The 20,000-nt window shown below is 37.7% G+C and overlaps 1 protein-coding gene across 1 annotated transcript in view; it reads left to right on the top strand.

Annotated features, from left to right (window-relative positions):
* The window catches only part of LOC113117860 (gephyrin-like), a 63,905-nt gene extending 47,756 nt beyond the window's left edge, over positions 1 to 16,149 (top strand). Inside the window, exons 10-15 of the mRNA XM_026286784.1 lie at positions 7,654 to 7,695; positions 8,876 to 8,950; positions 11,207 to 11,269; positions 12,867 to 12,909; positions 12,994 to 13,131; positions 15,998 to 16,149. Of these exons, the coding sequence (XP_026142569.1) occupies positions 7,654 to 7,695; positions 8,876 to 8,950; positions 11,207 to 11,269; positions 12,867 to 12,909; positions 12,994 to 13,131; positions 15,998 to 16,149 (513 nt within the window). The remainder of the gene's footprint in view (positions 1 to 7,653; positions 7,696 to 8,875; positions 8,951 to 11,206; positions 11,270 to 12,866; positions 12,910 to 12,993; positions 13,132 to 15,997) is intronic.
* The last annotated feature ends 3,851 nt before the right edge of the window (positions 16,150 to 20,000 follow it).

The following is a 20,000-nucleotide window of genomic DNA, read 5'->3' as shown; positions in this document are numbered from 1 at the left end:
TGCTGGTCCACATCTCCAGGTGCAGGTGCTTGCAGAGAGAATCATGTTGTTTTGTTCATGACTTGTGCATTCATGTTTGTCTCATTCTGTGGCTTATTTTGCATGTCGCATGTTGTGCAAATGCATGTCTGTGTGGTGATGGTGTTGTTGTCCATAGTGTGTGTTTGTGTTTATGGGGGATCTGTGTTATTTTACACACTTTAAGTGTTTCATTATGGGGATACAGTATTCTTATGAGTTTACAACAGACATTTCATAATTTGGCTTTAAATAATGGTACTACATAATATAATATAATATAATATAATATAATATAATATAATATAATATAATATAATATAATATAATATAATATAATATAATATAATATGTGCTGGGCAACGATTAATCATGATGAATCACATCCAAAATAAATGTGTGTGTGTGTACTTGGTGTATTTATTATGTTGATATAAATACACACACATGCATTTATATAAAAAATGTTTAGACATTTAAATATATTTATATATAATATAAATTCTATGAATATAAATTTTTCAAAATATGTACTCATTAGATGTGTGTGTCTATATACAGTATAAAAATGTAATATGCACAGTATACACACATATATTTTGTAAACAAAAACTTTTTTGAATGCGATTTATCATTGCCCAGCACTAAATATTATATAATATAATGTCATGTCATATAATTCTTATACAATAATACTACTACTGTACTACTACTACTACTACTACTACTACTACTAATATAGTATAATCTAAAATATCTAAAAGGCTTCTCTCTGCCAGACTATTTAGTCTTGTCTAGTCGCTGTAACTATCTAATGTATTTTAGCACAGCTGGATTATATTGACCAATCAGAATTCAGGACAGGAGCTTTGAGATTTATACATTAGATGCTGTGAATGTAATGTTTCAATAATTAATACAGTGATTTCAATATTTCCAACAACGTCGTCTGTGGCATTTCAAATACTTAGTCTCAAACTGTAGCAAAGAGAGCAGCACTAGCGAAAGAGTTAATTTAATTTGACCTAGGGATAAGAATGACTGAATAAGGATGATCGCAAGAGGAACCATATGGTTTGGTATTCCAGATTGTGACTATTTCAGCTAAAAAGACAATGTGGCTGCATTAAATGACTGTACTTGGCTGTGCTCTAGTCTATTCTATTCTATTCTATTCTGTTTTATTCTATGTTATTGTTTAGATTTGATGTATTTTGCAACACTTATTGTAGAGTGACTCACAGTGTGTGACATGATAAGAACAGCAGTATATAGTGCTTTGTGACACTGGTATCATGATAGGTTCATTCCACTTGATCACTGGTGATTCCCACCGTGTGTGAGGTATAATATGAGATAACAGAAGTATGAGATATAGACAGAGATTCATACTGAAGCTCACCCTGTGCTTCAGTGGCTGGAGTTGTGTGGGTGCTCGGAGGACAGTGTGTGTGTTGTGTGTTCACTGAGGCAAGTGTGTGGTGTGTTCACTGGTGTGTGCTTGCGGGGTAGGGTTGGCTAAGGGTACCGCCTGAAGCAACGGACAGATATGGAGGAGACAAAAAGAAAAAGAAAAAAGAAACGGTAATTAAGCAGCGGCGTTGTTTATGCTGAATTACAGTCACATCTTTCACCCTGGAAATTATGCTCGAAAAAACTGTCAGTTATTTCTTAAGTGAAAGTAAACAGTTTAGGGGAAAATGGGATGTGTTATATTGGATGCGTTCATTGTCTCTTAAAGTGACCACGTCTAATTTAGCTGCTGGCTGCTGTAATGTTAATCCAAGAAAATGAAAATCACTCACTGCTCTTGACTGAATTACTTTGTAGTTTTTATAGTCAAACCAAAAATTATTCAGACACCAGGGTATCATTTTTCATATATATATAGCAAAACTGTAATAATGTGATAAATGTGTCTGAATAAATGTAGGTTTGATTGTATATTTAATTTTTACATTGAAGACTATCCAGTGCTATTTTACATTTAATTATTGGTTTCTGTACCTTGAAACCTACAATCTTGAAAAAAACTTAAACATTGGTGTGAAACAGGCGTAAGGTTGTTTGCACCTTGTGCAATGTGGAATTAGTTTACAGCTTTTTCAAGCACTTTGTGATGCATTTTGGAAACAGGAGATTAGCCCCTTTTCTAATGGACCACCTAGCTTGATAAACCCCTTCTCAAAGACTTACTGTTTGTCAATTTTATTTGGGTAACACACATATTCTGGCAGAATTCGAATTTCGGCAGAATTCGAATGAGCCTTTTTAATCTAGATTAATCTAGATTAATTTCAAGATCACAGTGAGATTAATCTCTGACAGTGAAGCATGCTTAAAGAGCAACACATCATGCCGTGATCTAAAGAAATTCAAGAACAGATGAGAAACAGGGTTATACAGCCATTTCTAAAGCCTTGGGACTTCAGCGAACCACGGTCAGAACCATTATCCCCAAATGGAGAAAACTTAGAACAGTGGTGAATAGGAGTGTAACTGTACGCAAAAATCATGGTTCGGTACGTACCTCGGTTTTAAAGTCATAGTTCGGTTCATTTTCGGTACAGTAAGGGAAAGAAATGCAAACATTAAACTGCAGATTGTTTATTACTAGAAACTTTTTAGACTTTTTTTTAAATGCTTTTTAATAAAATATATATAAAATAAAAAAAGAATAGGAAATAAAATACTGCTGCAAAGTTATCCACTAAATAAAATACTCTCAGTATCAAACCAATATCATATAATAAAATATAATGAAAAATAAAGATAAATAACTATGATTACAGTGCAGCATTACCAATCCAAGCTTGTAGGCCTGCTCATATTTTAAAAATATATACAACTTTTCCAAAGTGTAAAGTGCAGCATCAACAGTGTCAGTTTTTAGACCTGCTCAGATTTCGTTATTGCGTTGGACCGATCGGAATTAAGAGCAAAGGTCTGTTTAAATGCCGACCGGAGCTGCGTTTGAAATACAATCGTTTTTTCCTAGTTGTAGTGATGTTCACACTCGCGTGATGCCTTTTGAAAACCTTAGGCCGGTTACACACTGGCATATTGCACCTGTCAAACATAGTCTATTTTGATGTCAATACTGTTGACGGTGTCCTTTATCAGTAGGCTTTATATTTATGCTCAAAATGAAGTATAGATATTGCTGTCATGAAGACAAGATCCTGGTCGGTGGGCGGTCTCCCTCTATGTCCCCTATAAAAGGAGCAGCGCGCCAGCACCTCGTCAGGCATGATTCTGGTGTGTAAAGACACAGAAAATGCGAAGCAGCCGTCACGCAACTGACACGCAGCAGAAACGCAGCAGAAACGCCACGCTCACACCACGCAGGCAGTGTGTCACCGGCCTTAGAATCAGCTGCAGGGTGGGATTTGCGCTGAACGCTGAGACTTCCACCACTTAATATGTTCGTTTGGAAACACGAAAATGTATATTTTCCGCAAACAAAATATTTCATTCGGTCATTCGGTACACACGTGCACCGTACCGAAAGCCCTGTACCGAAACGGTCCAGTACGAATACACGTACCGTTACACCCCTAGTGGTGTACCTTCCCAGGATTAGCCAACCTTCCAAAATTACTCCAAGAGCGCAAGAACGACTCATCCAGGAGGTCATAAAAGAACTGCAGGCCTCACTTTGCTCAATTAAGGTCAGTGTTCATGATTCAGCAATAAGAAAGAGACTAGGCAAAAATGGCATCCATTAAAGAGTTCCAAGCTAAAGCCATTGCGGTCCAAAAAGAACACAAAGGCTCTGTCTAACATCACATGATGGTGGTAGTGTGATGGTCTGGCCTGCTTTGCAGCTTCAGGACCTGGATGACTCGCCATAATTGATGGAACCATGAATTCTGCACTCCATCAGAAAATCCTGAAGGAGATTTTCCGGCCTTCAGTTTGTGACGTCAAGCGCACTTTGGTTATTCAGCAGGACAGTGATTCCAAACACGGCACTAAGTCCACCTCTGAATGGCTCAAGAAAAACAAAATTAAGGTTTTGGATTGGCCAAGTCAAAGTCTGGACTTAAATCTGATTGAGAAGCTGTGGCATGACCTTAAACAGTCCATTCATGCTCAAACAATGTTTCTGTATTAAAACAAATCTGCAAAGAAGAGTGGGCCAAAATTCCTCCACAGGGATGTGAAAGACTCACTGCCAGTTATTGCAAACATTTAATTGCAGTCGTTGCTGCAAATGGTGGCACAGACAGTTATTAGATTTAAGCTGCAATTGTTTTTTTTTCTTTCTGTTCTGTTTTGCTATCTAGTTAATAATGTTTTATGTTTATTTGTTTAAATTCCCAGATGTTTTTCAGTAAAACAATTGCCATTATTTTGATGTGGAAAAGGTTTGGTGAATATTTATATGCTTTTGTTACTTGCATCATACTAAGTGTAAACGGCAGACCTTCTTTATGAATAATCAGAAAGAAAAAGTGTCTCCAAGAAATGTTTTAATATGCTACCACTGAGATACTGCTGTTACAGAAAGCAAGCACTTAAAGGTATATTCATACTGCAGACTAGGGCTGTGGGCTGTGCGATATGGTAAAAAACACAACATTGATTTCATATCTAAACGTTGTTTCTGAAAATGCTTTTCAGCATTGTGATTCTGTTTTATCACAGTAGAGTAATACAGTCTTTCATAGACATATTCACATTTAAACTAAAAAAATGACTAATATTGCCTTGTTTATCTAAAAGTGCATTTTCCTTGTTTTAAATCTAGCCAAAAAGTGATGTGTTAACTGTTAAACAGTAGTCATTAATTATATGCATTTACTGTGTGATTACTACATTTCCATTTCAATCCAAGTTAATTTTTTATGTGAAACATTTGTTTACACTTTAATTCAGCGTGTGCACTGACTCCGTGCGGAAACGATCGCTGCATGACTGCTGCTGACGCATCGCTCCTGGAGTATGGCGTTATTTTAATCACAAATGTAGAGTGTGCATTATTGTACCGCGAAAGCACATTAATATAATGCGCGAGCATGAATTTCTCCGCTTGCATGCAGATTTCCTTTGCTCTCGCACAAAACCAGATGCATGCGCTGAGAAACACGCTGCTCTCGCCCGAAGAGAGTGTGCGTGCACTTAAAACTCTCACTCAAACTGTGTCCTGTGCACTCACAAATCTCTCTATGCTCATGCTCTAGATATTAATTATTTTTGCACCTTTCTATTTCTAACCTGTTCCGTCCACATTTTACACATCGTTTACCATGTGCAGTCTAAATGCTCTGATCTGTTTAAATTGGCTCAGAAAAAATATGTACCACAGACGGAGTGTGTGAAGCTGGTGATACATATGGAGCTGCGGAAAATCGTGCTATAAAAGTGATTTAGAAAACGCACAAGCTCAGATCGTGATTTTATGACGATTCCGATTAATCGCACAGCCCTACTGCAGACATGTTTAGATAGCATGTGTTGGTTTGAGGGACATACCCAGGCTTACTCTGTCTGGAAGTGTAATAAATGGACATTGACAGTCCAGTGACCCTTTGCCCCTGAGCCCACTCCACCCCTCCCCCTCTTTCTGTTCGATTGATGAATGGAGAGGAGATTGAAGATCAGGTGAAGGGGAGAACAGGCCCTTACGCTTGCTGTGGCGATTACTACACAGCCCTGTCATTGAATCTGACAGCTGTGTGACAGTTGTGGAGGAGATACATATTGTATCTGGCAGTGCCCCTGCATTTAATTTTTTCAATAATGTGTGTGTGTGTGAGGTTAAAGGATTGTGCAAAAAAGCAAGGACAAATAGTGGTGTATAATGTGTGTTTGTCCAGTTGTATGTTTCCATTTACATGATTTCAGATCTTCATATTCACACATCAGTCCATTCTGTATGGTCATTCTTTAGCTTATGTTAGTATAAACCACGTTTATACACACGTTAAACAGGTTCTGACACGTATATCTACATTTGCAGTCTATTAAAGCGACCATATTCTAATTTCGTATGTAATCTTACTCGTATGTAATCTTACTTAAAGTTTACAAAGTGTAAGTGAATGTTTTTACATCAAAAACAATTGAGATTAAACAGGATATTTTTGTTACTGTAATAAATATTAAAAGTTAATTATTTGGCTTGTGTTATGAATAGCTAACTGTATGTGAGAAATACAAGCCTATTTCACACTGTTGTTCATCAGAGAGGGATGAGTTGAAGAATACTGAATGGGCGTTTATATGTAAATTCTGCCAGTCATATGCTAATGTTGTTCATGGTTGTGATGCCATAACCATGGTCATTTCCGAATCACCTTTTTTGTAGTAGTTTAGTTGCTCTAAATGGAGGGAGAAAGCGGTCTATTGAGTAGGATAAACAAGGAAAATCCATTGTTTGTCCTATTTACATTTAGTCATTTAGCAGACACTTTTATCCAAAGCGACTTACAAATGAAAAGTATACAGTAAATGTAGGTGTTAAAGTGATAGTTTCTATATATACGGACTGCATATTCATATTTTTTTTACGCACCCATGTTAACGAATTCCAGTGTTCACGCGGTTGCGGTCCATCAGGAGCAATGCGTCTGCAGCAGTGCAGCGATCGTTCACGTACCGAGTAGCGGACTGCAAACGCGTCCTGTGTGAAACAATGAGTCCGTGCTGCTTCTGCACCACATACGAAACGCACACGGACTGCATACGCACTGCAGAAGGATTATGTGTGAAACAGGCGTGCATCTTATCGAGGTTTCCATTGGGAAGCTTCTTTAAAAAAAAAAAATCCATGAATCCAACCTCGGCGGCTTCAGCTGCATCCATGTTTGCAGCGCCCGTTTGATGTGGTCATTTCACAGTAGGCGTACATACAGGTTTAAGACTCGTTCTCGCCCCCTACAGATTCGGCTAGGTATACAGCCACGCTAAAATATCAAGGTGAAAGTCATCATAGCTCACGTAGTATAGATCCAGCTCTCAACTCAACTTTGAGAATAGATTAACAGTGATATTTTTTTATCACCCGATAAGAGTCTCACGTTAACGCAGCACGTTAACGTCAATTACCGATGTTTTTTTCCTTCTTGAAAGACTGCAAATGGCCTTCAGAGAATTAATGTGGTATAGTCGTGGAAACAAATTATTAATGCATTGCTATGGTTTCTCTCTCTCTCTCTCTCTCTCTCTCTCTCTCTCTCTCTCTCTCTCTCTCTCTCTCTCTCTCTTATTTTTTTTGGTCATTTTGTAAATCCACAAACTGCTCATTCTCTTTCATAATACAAGAGTAGCCAACACATTCTTCAACATTTCCCCTTTTGTCTTTCACAGTAGAACGTTTGGAATGACATGCAGTAGTGTGAAGTTGTCTGCATTTAGATTTTTTGGAGTGAGTGATCACTGTAAATATTTTGGTAAATATTTCTGTTTGTAGAGACTCTGGAGGTCTTGACTAACTTGTATAGTTGTGTCCTGTCACACTGGCAGTGGGGTTGCTGTGTCCTGGTCTCCTGAATGTCTTCTCTTCCTGTTTTTAGCCAACACTTGACCATTATCCACTGTAATGATGGGAATGCTGTTTGTATGTATTTCCCTTGCTTGTGGCTGCTGTGTTAACCCTCCTCTTCCCTGTTCCCTCTCTCCCTGCACCAGGCCCGGCTCACCTCCTGTTCATCCACTTGTAGTGTCACAGAGGTACAGCATGTTTTACACAGCACCCGTCCATCACCCTGCGACTAACCACGCCCCTCTCAGAGACTCGGCCAATCATTGCTCACACACCCCACATGTGCACAGCTCATCCATGTACAGCAAGTCTGTCTCATCTGTGCATTTATTTAATCCCAAAAAGCCTTGTAGCTTGTTTTTTGTTTGTGTGTCTTTTAATTCATTAGTTTCTCATAAATTCTGAACTTTTCTGTCCTAAATAAGGATGAAGTGACACAACGTTTAAAGCTGCTGTAAGCAATATTTTGAAATACTCCATCAGCCCAAAATCAACTAGAAATAGTGTGAATAATATTAATATTAATACATATTTTATAATTAGAAATGATAATGGAAACATTTATTATATTAAAATTAATTAAAACTCCAATATTATAATAAGTTATTATTATTATTTCTTATTCTAAATTGATCTTATTCTAGTTGATTCTCATTATTGTAATAGTCATTTTTTTATTATTCATGAAAAAATTATTTCAGCTAAAAAATGCTATAGTGAATCATAAATACTGTTAATTTTTCAACTTTTATAGATAATATATATATATATATATATATATATATATATATATATATATATACACACACACACACACACACACACACACACACACACACACACACACACACACACACATATCATTTTTTTCATGGTCTGTTCCTGAAAGGGTTGATCAGATTCTCACTTAGAACGAGTGTTTGAAGGGATGGATGATGGTGGCAGAAGTTAGCATGATGGCTAAATTGCTTACAGCATCTTTAATGACCTCACTTTTGTTCCTCAAGACATTTATTTCTCATAAAATAGGCTTTTTTGCAACACTTCCAATTTCATAAAGTTGGAGGTGTTGTATGAGCTTTGATACAATCCCAAGTTCTCATTATCCACAGAAGCCTCCTTGGTTCTTTGAAATCAGGTGAAAGGTCAGCGTAACACACAGAGACACGCTGCAGCTGCTTTGCTCCTCTTTGGTTGCATAGTAGTAGTGGGGTTATGTTGCTGTTATGACTTCGCTTGATTCCCCTTCATATTTTTCATATCAGTGTTAGATGATCCTTAGAGTGTGTGTTTGTGACAGTGTATATTGTGTATTTGTTGACGGGGAAGGCTGTATCAGGTGAGTTACTGTCCTGTGGCTTCCTCCAGGCCTCACGGAGAGAGTTCAGGGCTCACCTGGATGAGGTCATCACGCTCAAGTCAAGGTACTCTACCTTGGACCAGGTAAACAGATTAATCTTCACATAAATCAACACTCAGTTAATCACACAAACAAACATGCACTAAAGTCTTCCCTCAGAGTGTTGCACGCGGCCCTCTGCCTATTAATGTAGCATCAGGCCAGTTTGTTTTGTGATAGCTTTATCTTCGTGTCTTAAACAATCTCTTTATCTCACTCTAGCTCTGTTCCAAAACCTTGTCAGCTGCCTTGTTGTCTATAAAGTACAGAAGTGACTATTCTAGCGCTTCGACTCAAATAAATTTTTTTTGATTAGATAAAAAAAAAAGTTCTATACCTTTTGGTATGAAATATATTTAGAATCAAAAATTTTCGATAATGTTAAATCGATTTTCCCCCAAGAATATGTCGCAGTACATTTTGTGTGACGCATTCTTCCTTCTTATAGTTTGGCCAAATTAAGTTATATTAGAAGGCAACATGATTATATATAACTCTTTTATCAAATTTTATGTGCAAGTTTAATTCAGTTTTGTGTTTTCTTTCCTTAAAAACAGTGAACCCATAAAGGTTATATAATCTAACATAATATAATATTTACGTTTTTATTTAGTTTCATGTTTTCTATATATATATATATATATATATATATATATATATATATACACACATATTAACTTGATACTAATATACTACTGTTTTTTTTTTTATTAAAACAAGGTTTATTTTACTTTACTTTTAATGCATTCAGTTTTACTGCATTCATAACTTTCCTTGGGAAAAAGGCTCATTGTACAGTGAGGTTAGTGAATTACCTGTGTTAAATAAAGCATGAATATTTAATTAATCTTAATATTTAAAACATCTCATGATATTTTAATATACATTTTAACTTAATAATACAATACATTTCTGATTTAAGCAAGTTGAACATTTTATATTAATAACATTATCACGCAAAAAAATCTAATATCAACTAATATGATTTATAATTATTCACCATACCCTTTGGAACAGCTTTCGTGTTGAAAGTGATTTGGTTTTGGTCACTAGGTTTTGGAAAAGAGCCTCCTTTTCCCCTCTTTCTCACTTTTTCTCTTCATCCCTCTATCTGAGCTAATAAAATGGCTCGCCAGCATTAAAGCTGTTAGTTCCCATACTTTCTTATCAATCATTTCTGATTGGTTAATCACAGAGCAGAGTTCCTCTAATTGGGCCTGACACTCACTTGTTAATAATTCATTCCCCATTGCTGTTCCCCAATTACTCCATTCTCATTTCATTGGTCAGGGATTAACTCTCATCTGCCTGTATGCTGACACATGGTTCCTTATCCCTTGTGTGTGTGAGGACGTGTCTGTTTGTGAGCGTGTGTTTTCAGTCCACTGAGTTCTTTGGTCCGGCTCTGATTTAAAGAGACTTGACGTCTCTGCATTGCTTTCATTGCCTCCGTCCATTCCTGCAACCCCTCCTGTGATCACTGGTTACCTCTCATCTCCACTCTGAGCTCGTTCTGTCTGTTGTATGATGAAAGGAGATTAGATGTACAAATACGAAGAGGGAATGAATAAAAAGTGACAAGGATGTACAATTTTCCTTGCCTACTTACAGGACTGGGTAAAAAAAAAAAGAAAAAAAAGTCTGGTTGACAGGACACTACCAATTTTAGATCTGCGTGTTTGTGTGGTTGTTAAATCTAATGACAATGGTCTATTTTTATTTATTTAGTTTTGGGTTACATGCAATAATAATAATTAGTATGGAAACCCTGATATTTGAATGTTTATCATTTCATTATGGTTTCTTTGTCCTTCATTCATTCATTCATTTATCCATATGTCCATTCCACGTGTGCAGTTCATTCAGTCCCCTCAGACCTTAAATGCAATAATGTAACATACAAACTCTTCCACTGCACACACTGATGTTTTTTTCTGGTGTCTTCTAAAACCTCACTGGAACAGAAGTGCAGTATGTGGCGTCCGATTTTGCTAACTTTGCCGAGTGACATTGTGCCTCGCCGGACTCCTCTTCCTTGCTAACCTTTGCTACCCTTCCTGACTGGTCGACCGGTATAATGCCCCCCCCACCCCACCCACCTCCCCATACATATAGGACTGAATGATGCCCAGTCAGATCTCTCTTCACCTCTCAGTGCTAATTGTTGTCATCTCAGCTTGTCGTGTGTAAACCGAGCGAGCGCGGTCTCAGAAAGCCTTTAAAACTCATTTGGTTTTCTTTTTTGGTCTCCCAAAGCTTCTGTCTGTTGTAAACCCTTTTGTTTCTGTTCATTGCCAAAGCTCCACTCTAGGCTGGAGGGGCTCAAAGATGATCGCAGGAACCATAGGACCTTCGACTCGCGAGTAACTATTCCCAACCCACGCAAAAAAAAAAAAAAAAAAAAGGAGCTGCTTCCGTCCGCAAACTCTGCTTTGCGTCAGGAGTCCAAACTCCTTGCTTTACACTCTTGTTCTCTCTGCTCGTCTCTGTTTCTTTCCTTCTCTCTCATTATCTTGTCTGTAGACGTCGCTCTTTCTAATGCTCTCTTTGTTTATTAGCCGTTTGGTGTGTTGGAGTCTCATGTGGACATTGAGTTCTGTTTCTTAGATCTTTTTTTTTTTTTTTTTTTCTGTTTTTCTGTTCATTTTACGTTTTACCTCCATTTAGATGCAGTGTTTTATTGCTGTTTGCTGTATGTGAACTGCGCCTCATCGTTTTCTTCCACTTCCTGTCCTTTCCTAACTCTCTGTCTTTCTTTGCTTTGTGTCGATCATTGATTTGTCGTGTTGGTGCTAGTCTGTTGTAACTGGATCGTGAGTAGAAAGGATTTGGAACTTGCTTGTGTGTCTCCCCCTATAGGCCAGGGGCATTGCGTCTCAGCACGAAGGACACATAAAGGGCTGTTTTTAATGCTTTCATGCAGTATATCAAAGACTTAATATCTATAAACTTCTGTCACTATAGCCTCAAGTCAATTTGTATTTTTGCATGGAATTTGATTGCCCTCTCATACCATTACTCTTGGCCTAAGGGAACTCCATACTTTGATACTTTGTATTGGTAGATTCCACAGTTACAGCTGAATGTATAATCAAATTTGCTATTATTATTATTATCTTAAAACATTCATGGCTCATTTGGAAAGAAATTCAGCTTAAAGGGTGTCAAAATTAAACTGTATGGGAGAAGTGCTTGAGTTGTGTTCCATAACATGGAGCTTCTAGCTGTTAAAGTCAACATGAAATCAGAATGGTCAGTATTTAGTCTGGTATCTCATAGGGCCTTAAACATGTCTTTTGTGTTAAACCTTTTATAATTTGATGTTTCATGAAAAGTTTTATGATTTCAAATCCTTAATCCTAGGGAAAACACTGTATATAATACTCCCTTTTCATGATACAGTCAATTCATGATGGATAAAAGCAAGTTTTAAACAAACAAACAAAAAAAGTAGTATTTTTAAAGTTTTCACAAGTTTAATATTATTTTATAAGGAACACTATTTCGATATGAAATGCATTAATTTGTCTTTCTAAATGAATATTTATTCTGAGATACATCACATTGCAGCATTAAAAAATGTTCACGTTGACTTTAATGTCTGTTTTATCTGGAATCGGGTTGATTTGGATGCTAGAATAGTACCATGACACAACACTTTCCAGATTGGTACAGCATTTTGTCAAGACCATGATGATAATGATAATAATGGCAGTAGGACTGAAAATGTTGTTTTCAGTTTGTTCGTTTTCAAGCTAGTTTCTTTTGGTTGTTTTGTCTGAATGTGTAGATGATCATCTGGATCTTTATGAATCCTGTCAGTGGAATGCTAACTCTCCAGGATGGAGGATGGGGCTCCTTTTGTGCTCTAACTCATGTCTTTTTGTCTTTCTTTTCCCAATTCCTTACTCTCTCTCTTCCTCATTCCCTCTCATTCTGTCTCTCTCTCTATATCTGTAGGTGCAGTCACGATGCAGCAGCAAGGAGAACATCCTGAGAGCAAGTGGGTGACCGATTGTGCATTAACGGGATGATTGTGCGTGTGTGTGTCTTAAGAGCGCATATAAATTCTCACTCTTTGTTTCAGGTCACAGTGCAGTGGATATCACCAAGGTAGCTAGGAGACACCGCATGTCCCCATTTCCCCTCACTTCTATGGACAAGGCCTTCATCACTGTGCTGGAGATGACTCCTGTCCTGGGTACAGAAATCATCAACTACAGAGGTAAGGCCCATGCTTGCTCATACCAACCTAAACTAGACCAATGGCCTATTTGCACAAAGGTAAACCACATGAACAGACTAGGGATGTCAAAGGTACTTGATGATAAATGTTAGATATAATCAAAGCAGTTTTAAAAAGCACACAGACTGAAGTAGTTTAAGTCTTTGGTTATTTTAATTGTGATTTAACAAAAACCCACCAATTCACTATGTCAACAAATTAGGATATGGTCACATGCCAATCATCTAATCAACTCAAAACACCTGCAAAGGTTTACTGAGCCTTCAAAAAGGTCTCTCAGTTTGGTTCACTAGGCTACACAATCATGGAGAAGACTGCTGATCTGACAGTTGTCCAGAAGACAATCATTGACACCCTTCACAAGAAGGGTAAGCCACAAACATTTATTGCCAAAGAAGCTGGCTGTTCAAGAGTGCTGTATCCAAGTATGTTAACAGAAAGTTGAGTGGAAGGCAAAAGTGTGGAAGAAAAAGATGCACAACCAACCGAGAGAACCACAGCCTTATGAAGATTGTCAAGCAAAATCGGTTCAAGAATATGAGTGAATTCCACAAGGAATGGACTGAGGCTGGAGTCAAGGCATTCCTACATGGTAAGACATTTAGCTACCGTTGTCGTATTCCTCTTGTTAAGCCACTCCTGAGCCACAGACAACGTCAGAGGCGTCTTACCTGGGCTAAGCAGAAGAAAAACTGGACTGTTGCCCTGTGGTCCAAAGTCCTCTTTTCAGATGAGAGCAAGTTTTGTATTTCATTTGGAAACCAAAGTCCTAGAGTCTGGAGGAAGGGTGGAGAAGCTCATAGCCCAAGTTGCTTGAAGACCAGTGTTAAGTTTCCACAGTCTGTGAGGATTTGGGGTGCAATGTCATCTGCTGGTGTTGGTCCATTGTGTTTTTTGAAAACCAAAGTCACTGCACCCGTTTACCAATAAATATTCGAGCACTTCATGCTTCCTTCTGCTGACCAGCATTTTGAAGATGCTGATTTCATTTTCCAGCAAGATTTGGCACCTGTCTACACTGCCAAAAGCACCAAAAGTTGGTTAAATGACCATGGTGTTGTTGTGCTTGACTGGCCAGCAAACTCACCAGACCTGAACCACATAGAGAATCTATGGCGTATTGTCAAGAGGAATCACCTCCATGCCTCGCCGAACTGAGGCAGTAATTAAAGCAAACGGAGCCCCTACCAAGTATTGAGTACATGTACAGTAAATGAACATACTTTACAGAATGCCAACAATTCACTAAAACATTTTTTTTATTGGTCTTATGAAGTATTCTAATTTGTTGGCATAGTGAATTGGTGGGTTTTTGTTAAATGTGAGCACAAATCATCACAATTAATAGAACCAAAGACTTAAACTACTTCAGTCTGTGTTTATTGAATTTATTTAATGCACAAGTTTCACAATTTGAGTTGAATTACTGAAATAAATGAACTTTTCCATGACATTCTAATTTATTGAGATACACCTGTATTAACGAGAATCTGTTCATGGCTGAATAACTTTAGTAGCTTTAATGAGTCTTCTGCAATCAAACATGAACGTATTCAGTATTATTGTATTGAATTTAAAAATCATTCTATGAACACTATTTATATTTTTCTCTGAAAAAAGACAGATTGCCTTAAAATTTATACGGCATCCAGTAAAATTGAATAAGTACCAGAATTAAAAAAATGAAAAACTAAAAAATCATAGCAATACAGTATTTGAAAACTCTGAATGGAGGAAGTTCAGAGAGTTTAATCATCCATGTTTTTAGGATTAAAAATGGATACTCATTCAGACTTGTGAATGGGCCTTAAAGGGATAATTCACCCAAAAATCAGCATTACTGTCATTTATTCATGCTTATGTTCTTACAAATCTATATGACTTTCTTTCTTCCTTCTCGCCGCTCCTTTCCATACCAAAAAAAGAAGAAGAAAAAAACATAAAACACCATAAAAATACTCCATGTGACTACTTGTGAAGAACATGGTGAATAATATTTTTATATAGGGACATACAAGACATTCTTTCATGAATAACTTGTTTTGTTATACATGGAAGGAATGTCATATGGGTTTTGAAAGACTTTTTGAAGACTATTATTATTATTATTATTATTTTTTTTTTTGTGAACTATCCTTTTAACATGAAGTAGTGTCCTTCTGATGGTACCAAAATGAGTTTTCATTGGCTGTTGGACTGTGTTATATATAGGCCAGTAAGTGCTGAAGGCATATAGTCACCAAGCTCTTTGCTTTGCTGGCTTTCAGCTTTTGATTTTTTTCATCTTCCATGCCTGTAGCTCCTCATCAGTCACACATCTGTTCGTTGTTTCTTTCACCCCATCGTCTTTCCATCTTTCTAGCTTTAATCTTGTCTCTCATTCCATCCGGCCATCTTCTGTTGTTTTTTAACTCTAGGAGTTCTCTGAAGCTTTGATGCCATTTTGATCATCTGAAGACAGATCCTGTGGTCAGTTTCCAAGTGAATCTAACCTTAAAGGCCTTCTTTTTGAATTTCGGGAAAAGCACCGAAGATATTCAGTTACTTGTAGTTGCTCAATCCACATGAACATCAGGGGCAGTCCCAGTTCCAGGGGCTAGATTACATTCCATAGTCTTTTATTTACTTTATAGTTGGCACTCTGACACAGCCCATGCTATTTTTTTGGTGGCTCTTCTTTGGTTTTTTCATGGCCATCACTAACTTAGGGCAGCCACCCTTGCATGTGGATGTGAATTGTGCCACCAAGACGCAGGCTGTGAGTTGGGCGTTAATTTCAGTCCATGTTGTGGGGGATGGCGGGATTGCCCATGTAGTAGTTAAATATGCCCAATACATCTGGCAGGGCCCAATGCAGGTGACTTGGCCCCTCCAGCACGAAAAGGCATCTGGCGCCAGAGTGGCTCAAGTTGGCGGAAACTTCCTCTCTGCACTGGCGCCGAAGCAAAGGCAGAGAGGAGAGCCCTGGCCAGTGCCACCCACACCCCCAAAGTATAACACAGGTCAGTGTGCACCATTACCCAGCACCTTCATGTCCAGCGCACATCTTTGAGCATGTCCAATGCTCATTTGGCCCCAGTAATGTGTGGAATACTCATCCATGCCACAGCGCCATTTCATCTCCAGACCAGCAGGGGGCGATTGAGAGTTGCTTGTGTTGGGAACTCAGAAACGAAGACCAGGAGACTCTTGGGTAAATCTTCAGCAGGATTCTTTATTTCTTTATTGAAAACACTCTGCGTGGTGCTGCAGTCATCAAAAGTCTAACTTGTCCTTAAGACATTGTAGTTTTTATACATTTTAAGGGGGTGGGATACACAGAGGTGGAGGCAACCTAAACAAAGCGTGCAAATGCAATACAGGGATCAGCCTGATACTGGCCTTTTTCCCATCTTTGATCTTGTCAGCATAACAGTGTCATTTAAATACAGAGGTGCCTGACAGTATCGCTGATACCTTCACGTTATCATAGAGACAAAAGGCACAGCTGTGCCTTGAGCTTAAAAAGCCAAATGGCAAGGAAGAGCACAAAGACAAAAGGACATTATCTCAGACACCTGATTTTCCTGATTTACCTCAAAATGCATATCAAAACGTTTCAGTTCATATGCTATTACATTGGAACCTAGATTTAACATTTTATAAATGTGTAATCCCACACTTGCAACAATTGACAAAAGGGCGGAAATAGAACCTCATGTTAAGGACTGATATAAGTATGAAGTATGGCTGAATCACAGTTTGTGTACTTGTATGCAAAGTCAATTAAGAAAAGTTAAAAAAAAAAGTAGACGTCGATTGGAGGCGAGTACAAAATTTGGACCAAATTTTGCATCTTGATATTGAATTAGTGAACCATTGCAAACAAATCCATTTGCATTGCATTCAATGATCCATCCAATTATATATATATATACTAGTGCTGTCAAAATTAGCGCGTTAACGCATTCGATTAATTTGAAATATTTAACGCGTTAAAAAAAAATAACGCAATTAACGCGGTTGCAGTTTTTTTTATTTCCAGTTGTGGCCTATGTGTGTTCAACGTGCAAAGAAATATGGATAAGACCCAGGAAGGACTTTTAGACGGAAAGTTTCAGTATAAAACTCTGCCGGATTACTCTTCAGTCTGCCATCAGACCTTTCTGTAACGCTAAGTATTTTTTGTACACAGTGCCGCGAACTGTCAATCACTCCTGTGCGCGTGCATCACTCGCAGCTGCAGCAACTTGCGCTCTCTCTCTTCATCACGCTTTAAAACAAAAAGGGGACAAAAAGATCATATTGTCTTTGTGCATAGGCTATAGATTAATTAGATAAATGAATATCTAAATTTGCACCTTGCCGTCTACGGTATTTTTTTAGAATTTAGAAAAAAGATGCTGCAGCCAATGAACAGCCAGCGGGGTCTGGCTGCAGGACAACTCAACCTCCGCAGACAGTTTTAATGTTTATCAGACAATAAATACTCGAGATTTTGCTTAGTATAACTCACAACGAGTTTTCACACACCTTCTCCGGCCACGTTGAGTTGTTGACACTTAACAGTGGGAAAAGCGACACATGCGCTATTCACTTGTATAACTTAAGGGTGAATGGGTAATGTAGTTTCTGCTCTGGGTGGGATGAATTAGGAAGCTTGCATTGTGAAGGGCGCTCTGAAAATCGAAGTGCAGGTAAAAGATTAAAACCTCTATTAAAACAGATGTCCAAATGAGCGTACCGGTACGCTACAAGCACGTTCTGGGCGCACGGAGAGGTGGCGGTACGCTCAAGAGCTATATTTGGAAGTGGCGGTACTGAGTACTGGTGCCTACTGGCCCACTTAAAGCACTGGCAATGACTATACTTTGGAATTTTTTTGCAGTCCACTTAGAATTCAACATGGAAATCATTTTTGTTTTTTATTGGCATCGATTGTTTTGAAATTCAAATGGTACTACATGCCTGTGTTTTTATTTCTGTAATAAATATGGCTTTCAAGCCAACAGTTAATTTGGAGGATATTGATGGTTTATTGCAGGTATGTTGTTTACATGAGAAAATCTGTGTTACAAGTTAAACAAAAATTCCAATAAACAATCATATTTTGAATTTAAATAGTTTCTTTGTCTTGAGTTTACATTAATTATTGACATTTTACATTTACATATCCAAAAAGTTTCAGTCTTTTAATTGCGATTAATCGCGATTAATCGCGATTAATTTTAAAAAATTGTGCGCTTAATTAGTTAATTTTTTTTAATCGATTGACAGCACTAATATATACATATTTACACAACAAACTATCATGGAAAGTATGTCGAATTGGGATTCAGCTTATAATAGAGAAGTGATTCACTGGAATCTTTTGTTTTCCTTGAGCTTGTTCCACTGATTTGAACATGTCATGGTTGTCATTGATAGTCAAAGAACAGAATCATGTTTCATGTTTTGCTGTATCCATGTGGTTTATCTATGAAGAATGGCCTAGTTTGGAAGAGTTTTGTTGACATTTGCCGTTCCAGATCATTTGCCCAGGACTGCTGCTATGAAAGCCAGTAAATTAATCAATCGTGATGCGTGACACAATGGTTAGAGTTTTTTTTCATTGACCTACAGTAGCATACAAAAACCAACAAAAACTCCAAACTTAAAGCAAACATTCAATACGCAAGCTTTTCCGGCATCACCTCCTTTCACAAAACTCAGCAGCACCTCAAACATTGTGCCTTTAATCTATCAGTAACCATGTGCAGAGCTTCACTGTTTCCCGACAGATAAAAATGATAGATTTTCAGCTCAGCGCGAGCGCAAGGAGGGCAGGTCCAGATCAGCGTAAATTGAGGAAATATCCTCACCCAGCCAAGTAATGTCACTCATAAATTTTTTAAATGCGTTGTTCATACAACAAGATGGGTGTAAGTTATAAGCAGCTGTCTGTTTTAAAAACCCTTTCTGTCACCTCGGTTAATAAAATGAATTTAAAATGTATAAATGGTCTCAGCCTTGGAGAAGATTGGCTATTTAAAGTATGCTGAGGTGGAACTGTCTGCCCTGCTGAATGTTGATGTACAACTAAGAGTTTCTCATAGACCAATATAAATTACCATTTTTTGAAAGAAGTCTCTTGTGCTCATCGAGGGTGAATTTATTTGATAAAAAATACAGTAAAATTTATAATACTTTAAAATATTATGGTAATGTAAAATTTCTATTTTAAAATATTTAAAATTTTATTATTCTTATGATGGTAACATGATACTTCAGTCTTCAGATCTTTCAGTAATCATTCTAATATGCCGATTTAGTCATCAAGAGTAATGTCAACATGAAAACATTTGTGCTGCTTAATGTTTTTTCAAAAACTGTGGTGTATTTTTTTTTTTTTGTACTTTTTATTATACGTAAAATACATTTTCTAATAATATGGCCCCCCCCCAATATGTTTGTTTATTTAACCTTTCACCTTTTACCTTATGAGTTTAAAATGAATCGAGTGCTAGTAACCTAAAAATTACTAGGGGTGCTCCAATCAAGATCGGCCGATCGTTATGCGCATCTCGTCAGTAAAGCCGGTTCTCTAATCAGCGGTTAATTCCATCAAGTGCGTGATTTCACATAGAGCAGCTGTTACCACACAGAGCTGTTGTTAACTGAGAAAGATGCGCCAAAAAATGCTGAAAATGAAGTGGATTTCCGCATCTTCTCTATTAACAACGGCTCTGTGTAGTAACAGCTGCTCTATGTGAAATCACGCACCTGATGGAATTAACCGCTGATTAGAGAACCGACTTTACTGACGAGATGCGCATAACGATCGGCCGATCTTGATCGGAGCACCCCTAAAAATTACATCACTTTTAGAA

This window comes from Carassius auratus, chromosome 17 (assembly GCF_003368295.1).
Source record: "Carassius auratus strain Wakin chromosome 17, ASM336829v1, whole genome shotgun sequence".
Taxonomy (NCBI): Eukaryota; Metazoa; Chordata; class Actinopteri; order Cypriniformes; family Cyprinidae; genus Carassius; species Carassius auratus.
This window is presented reverse-complemented; position numbering and strand designations above follow the sequence as displayed.